This window comes from Triticum aestivum, chromosome 5A, assembly GCF_018294505.1.
Source record: "Triticum aestivum cultivar Chinese Spring chromosome 5A, IWGSC CS RefSeq v2.1, whole genome shotgun sequence".
Lineage (NCBI taxonomy): Eukaryota > Viridiplantae > Streptophyta > Magnoliopsida > Poales > Poaceae > Triticum > Triticum aestivum.
In genome coordinates, this window is record NC_057806.1 from 601,275,797 (window position 1) to 601,289,030 (window position 13,234).

Genomic DNA, 13,234 nt, shown 5'->3' on the forward strand with positions numbered 1-13,234 from the left:
ATGGCCAATAACAGCAGCGCTGAGAAGCAGCGAGCGCAGGAGCTAGTTTGTGTGACGGGAGCAGGGGGCTTCATTGGGTCATGGGTGGTGAAGGAGCTCCTCCACCGTGGCTACCGTGTAAGGGGAACGGCTAGAGACCCAGGTACGTATAAGCACATGCATCATATATACATCCTAGCTACTTTTTCTAATCCATCACCTGCTTCAATGGTGTCGTGCATCAATCATGTGAAGCGGACCGCAAGAACGTCCACTTGCAAACCTTGGAGGGGGCCGATGAGAGGCTATCCTTGCGCCGCGCCGATGTCCTGGACTGCGACAGCCTCCGTGCCGCCTTCGACGGCTGCCATGGCGTCTTCCATGTCGCCTCTCCAGTGTCTAACGATGTTGTCAGTCCACTGGCTACACTTTTGCAGCATACTTAATTACCATGTGCGGTGCAAGGAAGAAATGCTTGCTTGCTAACGGCAGCTGCCTGTTCTCGGCTGACTGGCTCGATCTGTGTAGGAACTCATGCCGGTCGCAGTGGAGGGGACCAGAAACGTGGTGAACGCTGCCGCGGACATGGGCGTGCGCCGCCTTGTTTTCACTTCTACGTATGGCGCAGTGCACATGAACCCCAACAGAAGCCCCGACACCGTGCTAGACGAGACATGCTGGAGCGACTACGAATTCTGCAAACACACAGGCGTATGATATTTCTGGAGCGACTGAACATTCATTGCAATAATTTTTAAGCACGAAATGGTAAATTAAGGTGGAAAAAACAACCATGTATAAAAAGAACAGTATTTGGAACTCAATCACAAATCATAATAATGACGAGCAATCAGCTGGGATAGATTCTCACCGGCCACCTCCGATCCTTTATCCTATGGCTTTGCGTTTCGATTTTTAAAATATTGATAAATTTCAGCGAAATTCAGTACAGCCCCCTAGAAAAGTTTAGGGATTTAGATACAAATTAGAAGGTACCCCTTCAATCAAAAAGGATAATGTAGTCTTCTATATCCAAATCAATCTATTCAATACGTTTGATCTGCATGCTAATATGATGACAACCTTTTTAAGCAACTGTGAGATTCATACAAACTTTTAAGAAGGGTGTACTGAAGCAAAACTCAATATCTAAATGAAAGTGATACCAAAAGGTCATCATAGCGTCTTAGGAACTTGCTACGCATATCTTTCTGGAGGTGCGTGTTTGTTCCCAATTCGACAGTTTGTTTTTGAACATTGTTACCAATTAATTTGTGGCACCCGGAAGACATACCTTTCTAACAAAAAATAAAATAAAATACAGGCGGTCGGGGTCAAACCCAAGACCTCCCAAACTGATAGGAAAAGGCCAATTCGTCAAGGATATAAGGAGCTCACAAGCAATGCCCCGAAGCTACATAATACCCATGTATGAAACAAACTGTGTCTGTCATCTCAGGAAATTGATAATACCATTTTGCAGAATTTTTATTGTTGTGCCAAGATGATGGCAGAGATGGCAGCAACAGAGGAGGCAACCAGGAGGGGGCTGCAGCTGGTGGTTGTGGTGCCGCCAATGACCATCGGTCCCATGCTGCAGCCGTCTCTAAACGGCAGCAACTACCATGTCGTAAAGTACCTGATGGGTACTAAGAAGGCCTACCCCAACGCCGTCGCCATCTATGCCGACGTCCGCGATGTCGTACGCGCCCACCTCCTCGTCTATGAGCACCACCACGCCCACGGCCGCTACGTCTGCTTCGGCACGGCGCTACACCGCAGTTGCTTCCTCCAGTTGCTCAGGGGTCTTTTTCCACGCTATCCTATCACTTCCAAGTATGCTTGTGTACTCTCAATGAATTGTCAACCTTCTGCCTGTGCGCGCCCATATCTATATCTGTACCGATCGACTACCATTTTTTACCTCTACAGGTGTGAAGGGAACGACAAGCCCATGGTGAGCCCCTACAGATTCTCCAACCAAAGACTCGAGGACTTGGGGTTAGAATTCACTGACATGACGAAAACTCTATATGAAACTGTAATATGCCTGCAACAGAAGGGCCATGTGCCATATCAGTGTCTCATCATGCCATATCGGCGTTCGAGCTTATAGATCAGGATGTTGTGCTTCCAACTTCCGCATACCCAGAAGTAAACAAATAAGGTCCTTCTCAAAAGTTATTGTATGGACTTGTAAGGAAAAAAAATCAGATATCAGATATGCTTTATCTTTTGCATTAGAAATTTAGAATGGACATACCATGACGAAATTATGAAAAATTTGTCTGCAGCGCAGTATGTTATGAAAATTGGAGACACGGGTACTAAAAGGATGCGTGAATTCAAGCAAGGGGTTACAAAAGGTTGCAAGCCAATTAGCCAAATAAAAAGTCAACGAGAAAATAACCAAGTCACCTTGTAAACCCTTCCATCATATCCACTGATCTTCCAAACAAGGACCTCCCAAATAAAGTGCCTGAACATCAATAACCCAAATGAAACCTGTCCAAGATGGGGAAAATGAAGGGAATCTAAGCAGGATTTGCAAAATGTATAAAACCTCAGATTATGAGGTCATAAACTTTGTACTAACAGCGACATCAGAAGGACGTGCATCCACGGTACAAGTTTTACATACTATTTACAGTGAGTCATTCAAAAGAAGTAGCACACTGGCTAGGGAAAAGCAAGACTACCCACTTGAGACAGAAATAATCAGCATAACTTACAGCAAGGCAAACTGGATATTGACACCAAATATCGGTTAAATAAGTAAAAATTGAAGGGAATTACTGATATTCAAAACTGTAGTTGTTTAAAACTGATATTAGACAGTTTAGTGTCTAAGTGACAAACTTACTGTATCAATCCCAAAAGCGTCAGTTCTATGTACCTACATCAATCAACTGCTAGGCACTACTAAGAAAGGCTCCGGGGTTACAAGCAACAATGAGAAACTGCACAGGAAAGAACTTACACATACTGGAACTTCAGGTATCCAACTCAATTGCACAAACTAAAGGGCATGGCAAAGTGATGCAGTCACCCTTTTAGGCGTTGATATGTACAGAGCTTACAGAGCATATACTAAACAACATATAGAATTAGTTAGTAATACTCCCTCCAGGATGGCAACAATTATAGCACAAGTTACTTTATACGTCAAGCAGCCCTCTCCTGGAAAGATGAATCCGCCTTCAACGGCAAGGATGCCATAGACGGACACGCAGAGACCGAGATTCGCAACCACCTGCAGTGCAAGTCCAAACACAGACTGAGAAATACAATTAAGAACCATCGAATGGAACAGAATTCCGGTACTGCGAACCAAATCTTGCCATGCATTGATGATAACATGACCAAGTCCACACTACCTTATCCAGGAAGAGCCTCTCGAGTTCGGCCTTGATGGCGTCAACGAGAGGGCGAGTCAGCAAGTGCGGAGGCATCGGCAGGTTGTGCTCAATCTGGCTCAGAAGTCAGAACAAACATCATTCACGTCCAGAACTGGAGCAAGGAAAACATTAAACCCTGGAGAAACTGCAAGCAGAAATGTCTAACCATATGATGTAGATTGTAGGAGTACCTAACAAGCCATCAATGCATAATTTAAAAATTGAGAGCCACAAGCCTTGGATATTTGAAACAGATATAATCTCCAAAGCTGATAACCACATATCCTTCCTATCTTACAACACAAGTTACATGACCAGGTCGGTTTACATCTACAGGCTTTAACCCGCCTTTGGCCCTTGGGCCTTCGTAAAGCGCCATCATTCCTGCATCTTCATGGGCTTCTAATCTTCAAGGAGTTAACCCGGCTACTCCTGGCCGGTTTACGTTCAGTAGTAATATCCCCAACACCCTCCCCAGGCGTTTTTGTCGCGTCGGCGCTGAAAAAACGGCCCAGTCTCCTCCCAAAAGCCCGTTTTTCGCCGCTCGGGCCGAAACTGGTGACGGCGGACCCAGACAGAACCCGGCGCCCTGGGGGCGCCTGGGGCGCAGACACAAGCGAAAAAGGGCGCGTGGGTTCGCCCTGTCGGCGAGTCCAGCGCCTATTCCTGTCGTTTCTTCCCGCTTTTCCCCCACTTCCCTCCCATTTTCTCCTTTCCTCCCGCCAATCTCCCTCCTGCTCGCCTCCCAGCCGGCCGCCATGCCACCGAAGAAGTACGTCGCCACCCGCGCGGCGGCAACCGCGACCGCCTCCGTCGCCCAGCTGAAGCAGAGGAAGCCAAAGGCGCCGTCGTCCAAGCCACCGGGCATGACAAACGCCGAGTGGAGGACGGAAGTTCAGCGACGGGAGGCTGTCACCGCCGACCGGCGTAACATGGCCATCGCCAAGAAAGGCCCGTGACAATGCGGCGCGCGCGGCTGCGGCTGCCGCTTCGGCAGACCAAGCTGAGGCCGAGGCGACTCGCGCGGGGATGATGAATCCATCCGACAGCCACGCCCAGTACGTGTTGGGTAACGTAGCATAAATTCAAAATTTTCCTACGTGTCACCAAGATCTATCTATGGAGTCATCTAGCAATAAGGGAGGAGTGGATCTACATACCCTTGTAGATCGTGCGCGGAAGCGTTCAAGAGAACGGGGTTGATGGAGTCGTACTCGTCGTGATCCAAATCACCGATGATCCTAGCGCCGAACGGACGGCACCTCCGCGTTCAACACACGTACGGAGCAGCGACGTCTCCTCCTTCTTGATCCAGCAAGGGGGAAGGAGAGGTTGATGGAGATCCAACAGCACGACGGCGTGGTGGTGGAAGTAGCGGGATTCCAACAGGGCTTCGCCAAGCGCTGCGGGAGGAGGGAGATGTGTCATGGGAGGGAGAGGGAGGCGCCAGGGCTTGGGGGTGGTGCTCCCCTCCCTTCCCCCCACTATATATAGGGCCAAGGGAGGGGGGGGGGGGCGCAGCCTTGGCCCTTCCTCCAAGGAAGGGTGCGGCCAGAGAGGAGTCCCTCCTCCCCAAGGCACCTCGGAGGTGCCTTTCCCTTTTAGGACTCTTCCTTTTCCTCTTCTCTTGGCGCATGGGCCTCTTGGGGCTGGTGCCCTTGGCCCATATAGGCCAAGGCGCACCCCATACAGCCCATGTGCCCCCCGGGGCAGGTGGCCCCACCCGGTGGACCCCCGGGACCCTTTCGGTGGTCCCGGTACAATACCGGTGACCCCGAAACTTGTCCCGATGGCCGAAATAGCACTTCCTATATATAATTCTTTACCTCCGGACCATTCCGGAACTCCTCGTGACGTCCGGGATCTCATCCGGGACTCCGAACAACTTTCGGGTTACCGCATACTAATATCTCTATAACCCTAGCGTCACCGAACCTTAAGTGTGTAGACCCTACGGGTTCGGGAGACATGCAGACATGACCGAGACGACTCTCCGGCCAATAACCAACAGCGGGATCTGGATACCCATGTTGGCTCCCACATGTTCCACGATGATCTCATCGGATGAACCACGATGTCAAGGACTTAATCAATCCCGTATACAATTCCCTTTGTCTAGCGGTATGATACTTGCCCGAGATTCGATCGTCGGTATCCCGATACCTTGTTCAATCTCGTTACCGGCAAGTCTCTTTACTCGTTTCGTAACACATCATCTCGTGATCAACTCCTTGGTCACATTGTGCACATTATGATGATGTCCTACCGAGTGGGCCCAGAGATACCTCTCCGTCACACGGAGTGACAAATCCCAGTCTCGATTCGTGCCAACCCAACAGACACTTTCGGAGATACCCGTAGTGCACCTTTATAGTCACCCAATTACGTTGTGATGTTTGGCACACCCAAGTATTCCTACGGTATCCGGGAGTTGCACAATCTCATGGTCTAAGGAAATGATACTTGACATTAGAAAAGCTTTAGCGAACGAACTACACGATCTTTGTGCTAGGCTTAGGATTGGGTCTTGTCCATCACATCATTCTCCTAATGATGTGATCCCGTTATCAACGACATCCAATGTCCATGGTCAGGAAACCTTAACCATCTATTGATTAACGAGCTAGTCAACTAGAGGCTTACTAGGGACACGGTGTTGTCTATGTATCCACACATGTATCTGAGTTTCCTATCAATACAATTCTAGCATGGATAATAAACGATTATCATGAACAAGGAAATATAATAATAACCAATTTATTATTGCCTCTAGGGCATATTTCCAACAGTCTCCCACTTGCACTAGAGTCAATAATCCAGTTCACATCGATATGTGATTAACACTCAAGGTCACATCCCCATGTGAATAACACCCAAAGAGTTTACTAGAGTCAATAATCTAGTTCACATTACCATGTGATTAACACTCGATGAGTTCTGGGTTTGAACATGTTATGCTTGTGAGAGATGTTATAGTCAACGGGTCTGAATCTTTCAGATCCGTATGTACTTCGCAAATCTCTATGTCATCTTGTAGATGCAGCTACTACGCTATATTTGGAGCCATTTCAAATAACTGTTCTACTTGGAGCTATTCTAAATTGTTGCTCCACTATACGTATCCGATATCTCTACTCAGAGCTATCCGGATAGGTGTTAAGCTTGCATCGACGTAACTCTTTACGTCGAACTCTTCATCACCTCCATAACCGAGAAACATATCCTTATTCCTCTAAGGATAGTTTAGACCGCTATCTGGTGATCTACTCCTAGATTACCTTTGTACCCTCTTGCCAGATATGTGGCAAGGCACACATCAGGTGTGGTACTCAGCATGGCATACCGTATAGAGCCTATGACAAAAGCATAGGGGACGACCTTCGCCCTTTCTCTCTATTCTGCCGCGGTCAGGTTTCGAGTCTTACTCAATGTTCACACCTTATAACACAGCCAAGAACTCCTTCTTTGCCGATCCATTTTGAACTCCTTCAAAATCTTGTCACGGTATGTATTTGAAAGTACTATTAAGCATTTTGATCTATCCTTATAGATCTTAATGCTCAATACTCAAGTAGCCTAATCCAGGTTTTCCATTGAAAAACATTTTTCAAATAACTCTGCATGCTTTTCAGAAATTCTACATCATTTCCGATCAACAATATGTTAACAACACATACTCATCGGAAATTTTATAGTGCTCCCACTCACTTCTTTGGAAATACAAGTTTCTCATAAACTTTGTATAAACCCAAAACCTTTGATCATCTCATGAAAGCATACATTCCAACTCCGAGATGCTTACTCCAGTCCCTAGAAGGATTGCTGGAGCTTTGCATACTTATTAGCATCTTTCAGGATTGACAAAACCTTCCGGTTATATCACATACAACCTTTCCTCAAGAAAATCGTCGAGGAAACAATGTTTTGACATCCTATCTGCAAGATTTCATAAATAATGCAGTAATCGCTAATATAATTCCAACAGACTCTTAGCATCGCTACGAGTGAGAAAGTCTCATCGTAGTCAACTCCTTGAACTTGTCGGAAAACATCTTAACGACAAGTCGAGCTTTCTTAATGGTGACATTTACCATCATTGTCCGTCTTCCTTTTAAAATCCATCTGTACTCAACAACCTTACGACCATCGAGATATTCTGTCAAAGTCTACACTTTGTTTCCATACATGGATCCTCTCTCGGATTTTATGGCCTCGAGCCATTTATCGGAATCCGGGCCCATCATCGCTTCTCCATAGCTCGTAGGTTCATTGTTGTCTAGCAACATGACTTCCAAGACAGGATTACGTACCACTCTGAAGTAGTATGCATCCTTGTCATCCCACGAGGTTTGGTAGTGACTTGATCTGAAGTTTCATGATCACTATCATAAGCTTCCACTTCAATTAGTGTAGGTGCCACAGGAACAACTTCCTGTGCCCTGCCCCACACTAGTTGAAGAGACGGTTCAATAACCTCATCAAGTCTCCACCATCCTCCCACTCAATTCTTTCGAGAGAAAGTTTTCCTCGAGAAAGGACCCAATTCTAGAAACAATCCCTTATTGCTTTCGGATCTGAGACAGGAGGTATACCCAACTGTTTTGGGTGTCCTATGAAGATGCATTTATCCGCTTTGGGTTCGAGCTTATCAGCCTGAAACTTTTTCACATAAGCGTCGCAGCCCCAAACTTTTAAGAAATGACAGCTTAGGTTTCTCTAAACCATAGTTCATACGGTGTCATCTCATCGGAATTACGTGGTGCCCTATTTAAAGTGAATGTGGTTGTCTCTAATGCCTAACCCATAAACTATTGTGGTAATTCGATAAGAGACATCATGGTATGCATCATATCCAATAGGGTGCAGTTATGATGTTCGGACACACCATCACACCATGGTGTTCCAGGCTGTATTAGTTGTGAAACAATTTCCACAATGTCTTAATTCTGTGCCAAACTCGTAATTCAGATATTCATTTCTATGATCATATCATAGATATTTTATCCTCTTGTCACGACGATCTTTCAACTTCACCCTGAAATTACTTGAACCTTTCAATAATTCAGACTCGTGATTCATCAAGGAAATATACTCAACATCTACTCAAATCATCTGTGAAGTAAGAACATAACGATATCCACTACATGCCTCAGCACTCATTAGATTGCACACATCAAAATGTATTACTTCCAACAAGTTGCTTTCTAGTTCCATTCTACTGAAAACGAGGCTTTCAGTCATCTTGCCCATGTGGTATGATTTGCATGTCTCAAGTGATTCAAAATCAAGTGAGTCCAAACGGTCCATTTGCATGGAGTTTCTTCATGCATATACACCAATAGACATGGTTCGCATGTCTCAAACCTTTCAAAACAAGTGAGCCCAAAGATCCATCAACATGGAGCTTCTTCATGCGTTTTATACCGATATGACTTACGTGGCAGTGCCACAAGTAGGTGGTACTATCATTACTATCTTTTGGCATGAACATGTGTATCACTACGATCGAGATTCAATAAACTATTCATTTCAGGTGTAAGACCATTGAAGGTATTATTCAAATAAACAGAGTAACCATTATTCTCTTTAAATGAATAACCGTATTGCGATAGACATAATCCAATCATGTCTATGCTCAACGCAAACACCAATATCGATGGTAGAGGGAGCATGCGATGCTTGATCATATCAACATTGTAAACACTTCCAACACATATCGTCAGCTCACCTTTAGCTAGTCTCCGTTTATTCCGTAGCTTTTATTTCGAGTTACTAACACTTAGCAACCGAACCGGTATCTAATACCCTGGTGCTACTAGGAGTACTAGTAAAGTACACATTAACACAATGTATATCCAATATACTTCTATCGACCTTGCCAGCCTTCTCATCTACCAAGTATCTAGGGTAATTCTGCTCCAGTGGCTGTTCCCTTTATTACAGAAGCACTTAGTCTCGGGTTTGGGTTCAACCTTGGGTTTCTTCACTAGAGCAGCAGCCGATTTGCCGTTTCATGAAGCATCCCTTTTTGCCCTTGCCCTTCTTGAAACTAGTGGTTTCACCAACCATCAACAATTGATGCTCCTTCTTGATCTCTACTTTTGTGGTGTCAAACATCGCGAATATCTCAAGGATCATCATATATGTCCCTGATATGTTATAGTTCATCACGAAGCTCAAGCAGCTTGGTGGTAATGACTTCGGAGAACCATCACTATTTCATCTGGAAGATCAACTCCCACTCGATTCAAGCGATTGTTGTACTCAGACAATCTGAGCACAAGTGCAACAATTGAGCTTTTCTCCCTTAGTTTGCAGGCTAAGAAAATCGTCGGAGGTCTCATACCTCTTGACGTGGGCACGAGCCTGAAATCCTAATTTCTGCCCTCGAAACATCTCATATGTTTCGCGACGTTTCAAAACGTCTTCGGTGCCTCAACTCTAAGCCGTTTAATTGAACTATCACGTAGTTATCAAAATGTGTATGTCAGATGTTCGCAACATCCACAGACAACGTTCGAGGTTCAGCACACTGAGCGGTGCATTAAGGACATAAGCCTTCTATGAAGCAATGAGGACAATCCTCAGTTTACGGACCTAGTCCACATAATTGCTACTATCAACTTTCAACTAAATTTTCTCTAGGAACATATCTAAACAGTAGAACTGAAGCGCGAGCTACGACATAATTTGCGAAGACCTTTTGACTATGTTCAGGATAATTAAGTTCATCTTATGAACTCCCACTCAGATAGACATCCCTCTAGTCATCTAAGTGATTACATGATCCGAGTCAACTAGGCCGTGTCCGATCATCACGTGAGACGGACTAGTCAACATCGGTGAACATCTTCATGTTGATCGTATCTACCATACGACTCATGCTCGACCTTTCGGTCTCTTGTGTTCCGAGGCCATGTCTGTACACATGCTAGGCTCGTCAAGTCAACCTAAGTGTTTTGCGTGTGTAAATCTGTCTTACACCCGTTGTATGTGAACGTAAGAATCTATCACACCCGATCATCACGTGGTGCTTCGAAACGACGAACTTTCGCAACGGTGCACAGTTAGGGGGAACACTTTCTTAAAATTTTAATGAGGGATCATCTTATTTAATACCGTCGTTCTAAGCAAATAAGATGTATAAACATGATAAACATCACATGCAATCAAATAATAGTGACATGATATGGCCAATATCATATAGCTCCTTTGATCTCCATCTTGGGGCTCCATGATCATCTTGTCACCGGCATGACACCATGATCTCCATCATCATGATCTCCATCATCGTGTCTCCATGAAGTTGTCACGTCATCTATTACTTCTACTACTACAGCTAACAGTTAGCAATAAAGTAAAGTAATTACATGACGTTTATGTTGACACGCAGGTCATAAATAAATTAAGACAACTCCTATGGCTCCTGCCGGTTGTCATACTCATCGACATGCAAGTCATGATTCCTATTACAAGAACATGATCAATCTCATACATCACATCCTTTTGGCCATATCACATCACATAGCATACCCTGCAAAAACAAGTTAGACGTCCTCTAATTGTTGTTTGCATGTTTTACGTGGCTGCTATGGGTTTCTAGCAAGAATGTTTCTTACCTACGCAAAATCACAACGTGATATGCCAATTGCTATTTACCCTTCATAAGGACCCTTTTCATCGAATCCGATCCGACTAAAGTGGGAGAGACAGACACCCGCTAGCCACCTTATGCAACTAGTGCATGTCAGTCGGTGGAACCAGTCTCACGTAAGAGTACGTGTAAGGTCGGTCCGGGCCGCTTCATCCCACAATGCCACCAAATCAAGATTGGACTAGTAACGGTAAGCATATTGAACAAAATCAACGCCCACAACTACTTTGTGTTCTACTCGTGCATAGTAACTACGCATAGACCTAGCTCATGATGCCACTTTTGGGTAACATAGCATAAATTCAAAATTTTCCTACGTGTCACCAAGATCTATCTATGGAGTCATCTAGCAACGAGGGATGAGTGGATCTACATACCCTTGTAGATCACGCGCGGAAGCGTTCAAGAGAACGGGGTTGATGGAGTCGTACTCGTCGTGATCCAAATCACCGATGATCCTAGCGCCGAATGGACGGCACCTCCGCGTTCAACACACGTACGGAGCAGCGATGTCTCCTCCTTCTTGATCCAGCAAGGGGGAAGGAGAGGTTGATGGAGATCCAACATCACGACGGCGTGGTGGTGGAAGTAGCGGGATTCCAACAGGGCTTCGCCAAGCGCTGCGGGAGGAGGGAGATGTGTCATGGGAGGGAGAGGGAGGCGCCAGGGCTTGGGGGTGGTGCTCCCCTCCCTTCCCCCCACTATATATAGGGCCAAGGGAGAGGGGGGGCGCAGCCTTGGCCCTTCCTCCAAGGAAGGGTGCGGCCAGGGAGGAGTCCCTCCTCCCCAAGGCACCTCGGAGGTGCCTTCCCCTTTTAGGACTCTTCCTTTTCCTCTTCTCTTGGCGCATGGACCTCTTGGGGCTGGTGCCCTTGGCCCATATAGGCCAAGGCGCACCCCCTACAGCCCATGTGGACCCCCGGGGCAGGTGGCCCCACCCGGTGGACCCCCAGGACCCTTCTGGTGGTCCCGGTACAATACCGGTGACCCCGAAACTTGTCCCGATGGCCGAAATAGCACTTCCTATATATAATTCTTTACCTCCGGACCATTCCGGAACTCCTCGTGACGTCCGGGATCTCATCCAGGACTCCGAACAACTTTCGTGTTACCGCATACTAATATCTCTATAACCATAGCGTCACCGAACCTTAAATATGTAGACCCTACAGATTTGGGAGACATGCAGACATGACCGAGACGACTCTCCGGCCAATAACCAACAGCGGGATCTGGATAGCCATGTTGGCTCCCACATGTTCCACAATGATCTCATCGGATGAACCACGATGTCAAGGACTTAATCAATCCCGTATACAATTCCCTTTGTCTAGCGGTATGATACTTGCCCGAGATTCGATCGTTGGTATCCCGATACCTTGTTCAATCTCGTTACCGGCAAGTCTCTTTACTCGTTTCGTAACACATCATCCCGTGATCAACTCCTTGGTCACATTGTGCACATTATGATGATGTCCTACCGAGTGGGCCCAGAGATACCTCTCCGTCACACGGAGTGACAAATCCCAGTCTCGATTCGTGCCAACCCAACAGACACTTTCGGAGATACCCGTAGTGCATCTTTATAGTCACCCAGTTATGTTGTGACGTTTGGCACACCCAAAGTATTCCTACGGTATCCGGGAGTTGCACAATCTCATGGTCTAAGGAAATGATACTTGACATTAGAAAAGCTTTAGCGAACGAACTACACGATCTTTGTGCTAGGCTTAGGATTGGGTCTTGTCCATCACATCATTCTCCTAATGATGTGATCCCGTTATCAACGACATCCAATGTCCATGGTCAGGAAACCGTAACCATCTATTGATTAACGAGCTAGTCAACTAGAGGCTTACTAGGAACACGATGTTGTCTATGTATCCACACATGTATCTGAGTTTCCTATCAATACAATTCTAGCATGGATAATAAACGATTATCATGAACAAAGAAATATAATAATAACCAATTTATTATTGCCTCTAGGGCATATTTCCAACAGTACGCTCCCTGGAGCCAGCAAAGCGTTGGCTCTCCGTCGCCGCAGCCATGGGGATCGCCCTCGCCGAGCTACAGAGCACCGACGAGGCGGTCAAGGCGGTCAAGGCATGGTACGAGGCGGTCAAGTCTTGTGAAGAAACACCGACCTGTCTTTCCTGCTGGGCGGGGCGGACATGCTCCAGAGCACCGACGAGGCGGT

The 13,234-nt window shown here is 46.2% G+C and overlaps 1 protein-coding gene across 1 annotated transcript; it reads left to right on the forward strand.

Annotated features, from left to right (window-relative positions):
* Positions 1-10,137, forward strand: LOC123101614 (cinnamoyl-CoA reductase 1-like; the record flags this gene model as incomplete). The annotated part of the gene is made up of 6 exons (XM_044522982.1): positions 1-142; positions 235-389; positions 508-690; positions 1,463-1,815; positions 1,912-2,047; positions 10,129-10,137. Coding segments are annotated over exons 1-6 (978 nt in total), but the record flags the coding sequence as incomplete, so codon positions are not given.
* Positions 10,138-13,234: the final 3,097 nt, after the last annotated feature.